Source organism: Mirounga angustirostris, unplaced genomic scaffold (genome assembly GCF_029215605.1).
Source record: "Mirounga angustirostris isolate CCGP_5_RB_7025 unplaced genomic scaffold, mMirAng1.0.hap1 SCAF_304, whole genome shotgun sequence".
Classification (NCBI taxonomy): domain Eukaryota; kingdom Metazoa; phylum Chordata; class Mammalia; order Carnivora; family Phocidae; genus Mirounga; species Mirounga angustirostris.
In genome coordinates, this window is record NW_026992012.1 from 20782 (window position 1) to 23532 (window position 2751).

Sequence of the window (2751 nt, forward strand, 5' to 3'; positions counted from 1 at the left end):
CCGCTGCCGCCGCCCGCTGCTGATACTCCTGCTGCTGCCTCTGCTGCCCGGAGCTTCCGCTGCTGCCCAACGCTGAAGGCGACTGACGCCAGCACTACTGCTGACGCCGCCGACGCCGCCGACGCCGCCGACGCCGCCGACGCCGCCGACGCCGCCGACGCCGCCGACGCCGCCGACGCCGCCGACGCCGCCGACGCTGCCGCGTAACCAGACTATGCCCGCCGGCGCTTCCGGCGCCCCTCCCCACGCTGACTCACGCTGCCGCCGCTGACCCACCTGCTGCTCACCCCGCCCCTATCGCGGCGCCTGCTTCCCCCGCCGGTGACTCCGGCTGAAGTCAATGGCACCTGCTGCTGAGGCTGCCACACACTGCCGCCCAATGACTCGGGGCTGCCCAAAGCTGGCGCCCCTGCAGCCCTTGCCGCCCCTGCAGCCGCTGCAGCCGCAGACGCCACCCGCTGGTGCTGTCACTGCTGCCACCTCTCCTGCTGCCCGCTGCCGCCTGCCACCGACTGCCACCCCCTGCCTGCCGCTGCCTGCCGCCACTGGCCACCAGTGCTGCCACCGCCGCCTGCCACCGCCTACCTGCTGCCGCCACCAGTCAGTACTACCACTGCCGTCTGCCACTGCCGCCCCCTGCTGCCACTTACCTCTGCCTGCCGCCGCCACCTGCCTTCTGCCACGCACCGCCCTTGCGTGCCTGCCGCGGCCGCCTGCCTGCTTGCCGTTGCTTACCACAGCCTGCCACCGCTTCCTGCCGCCGCCTGCAATCGCCTACCGCCGCCGCCCTCCACACTTGCCTGCCGCTCCCTGCCTCCCTGCCCCCACCGCTTACTGCCGCCCCCTGCCTCCACCGCCTCCCGCTGCCACATACGGGCCCCACTAACCCGGCACTTACCGCTGCCGCCGCCCGCTGCTTATACTCCTGCTTCTGCCTCTGCTGCCCGGAGCTTCCGCTGCTGCCCAACGCTGAAGGCGACTGACGACAGCACTACTGCTGATGCCGCCGACGCCGCTGAGGCCGCCGCGTAACCCAACTATGCCCGCCGGCACCTCCGGCGCCCCTCCCCACGCTGACTCACGCTGCCGCCGCTGACCCGCCTGCTGCTGACCCCGCCCCTATCGCGGCGCCTGCTTCCCCCGCCGGTGACTCCGGCTGAAGCCAATGGCACCTGCTGCTGAGGCTGCCACACACTGCCGCTCAATGACCCGGGGCTGCCCAAAGCTGGCGCCCCTGCAGCCCTTGCCGCCCCTGCAGCCGCTGCAGCCGCAGACTCCACCCGCTGGTGCTGTCACCGCTGCCACCTCTCCTGCTGCGCGCTGCCGCCTGCCACCGACTGCCACCGCCTGCCTGCCACTGCCTGCCGCCACTGCCCACCAATGCTGCCACCGCCGCCTGCCACCACCTGCCTGCTGCCGCCACCAGTCAGTACTACCACTGCCGTCTGCCACTGCCGCCCCCTGCTGCCGCTTACCTCTGCCTGCCGCCGCCACCTGCCTTCTGCCAACCACCGCTCTTGCGTGCGCCCGCCGCCTGCTGCCCGCCGGCATCCGTGGCCGCCTACCTGCCTCCGCATCCTGCCGCCGCCTGCCACCGCCGTCTGCTGCCGCAGCCTGGCTCCACCGGGCCCAGCTACCTAACCCTGAGGATGCATGCCAACGCTGCCTGCCTACCCCCAACACTGCCGGCACCGCCTGCCTACCGCTGCCACCTGCCAATCGCCACAGCTGCCGTCTGCCTAATGCTGCTGTCTGCCGCCTGCCTGCCCCCGCCGACTGCCTGCTGCCGCCCCCTGCTATATCCTGGCACCACCCGCGGCCCTTGCCTGCCGTGGCCTGCCTGCCAGCCGCTGCTTACTGCAGCCTGCACCTGCTACCTCCTACCTGCCGCCTGCGCCTGCCTACCGCTGGCACCTGGAACCGGCTGCCCACACTGCCGGCCGCCACTGCAGCCTCCCTCCTCCTGCCACCTTCCCCCGCCGCCTGCCTCCGCTGTCTTCCGCCGCTTCCTGCCACCGCCGCCTGACACCACTGTGGCCGCTTCCTGTTGCCGCCTGCCTGCCGTTTGCCGGCTCTTGCCTGCCTGCGGCCCCAGCTGCCTGCGCCCCACCGCTTCCTGCCGCCCCTGCCTCCACCGCCTCCCGCTGCCACATACCGACGCCCACTATCCCGGCACCTACCGCTGCCGCCACCTGCTGCTCATACGGCTGCTGCCTCTGCTGCCGGGAGCTTCCGCTGCTGCCGAACGCTGACTCCGACTGACGGCCAGCACTACTGCTGCCGCCGCTGACACCACTGATGCCACCGTGTTCCCCGCAGGTGCCCGCCGGCGCTTCCAACACCCCTCCCCACGCTGACCCACGCCGGAGCCTCCTAGCCTCGCACAGGCACCATGCTCCTCAACATGGGCACGCTGCTCAGCCCTTGAGAGCGCCACGCCAGGCCTCCCAGAAGGCGGGGGCACCCGGAGCTTACCGGCCTCGCCGACGAACACCTCCACGGGCGCGCTACTGGGCTCTCGCCGATGATGTTGTAGGCCGTCAGGATGACATCGTAGCACCGGTGTTTCTCGGAGCTACAGGTGGAAAGAGACAGGGGTCAGCTGGCCTGGGAACACCTCGCTCTTCCCACTCCTTGAACATTTAGCTTTGTTGGGCCCTTGTAAATCTTACGTTCCCTTGTGTCCTCGGTGAAATCCCTTTTCCCTGACAACCTATCTCAAATGGCTCCTCCTCCGTGAAGCCCCCCCTG

General features: G+C 70.7%; 1 protein-coding gene across 1 annotated transcript; it reads left to right on the forward strand.

Annotated features, from left to right (window-relative positions):
- The first annotated feature begins 379 nt into the window (after positions 1–379).
- Positions 380–2252, forward strand: LOC135363453 (uncharacterized). The gene is made up of 3 exons (XM_064583989.1): positions 380–461; positions 557–1028; positions 1259–2252. The coding sequence occupies exons 1-3, from the start codon at positions 380–382 to the stop codon at positions 2250–2252; spliced, it is 1548 nt and encodes a 515-aa protein (XP_064440059.1).
- Positions 2253–2751: the final 499 nt, after the last annotated feature.

What these genes read in the sequence shown, in the direction of transcription:
- LOC135363453 (XM_064583989.1), top strand. Translation starts at nt 380, where the DNA reads ATGACTCGGGGCTGCCCAAAGCTGGCGCCCCTGCAGCCCTTGCCGCCC. An exon ending in GCCGCAGACGCCACCCGCTG is followed by an intron (nt 462 to 556) that starts GTGCTGTCACTG and finishes ACTGGCCACCAG; the next exon opens with TGCTGCCACCGCCGCCTGCC. An exon ending in GACGCCGCTGAGGCCGCCGC is followed by an intron (nt 1,029 to 1,258) that starts GTAACCCAACTA and finishes CCGCCCCTGCAG; the next exon opens with CCGCTGCAGCCGCAGACTCC.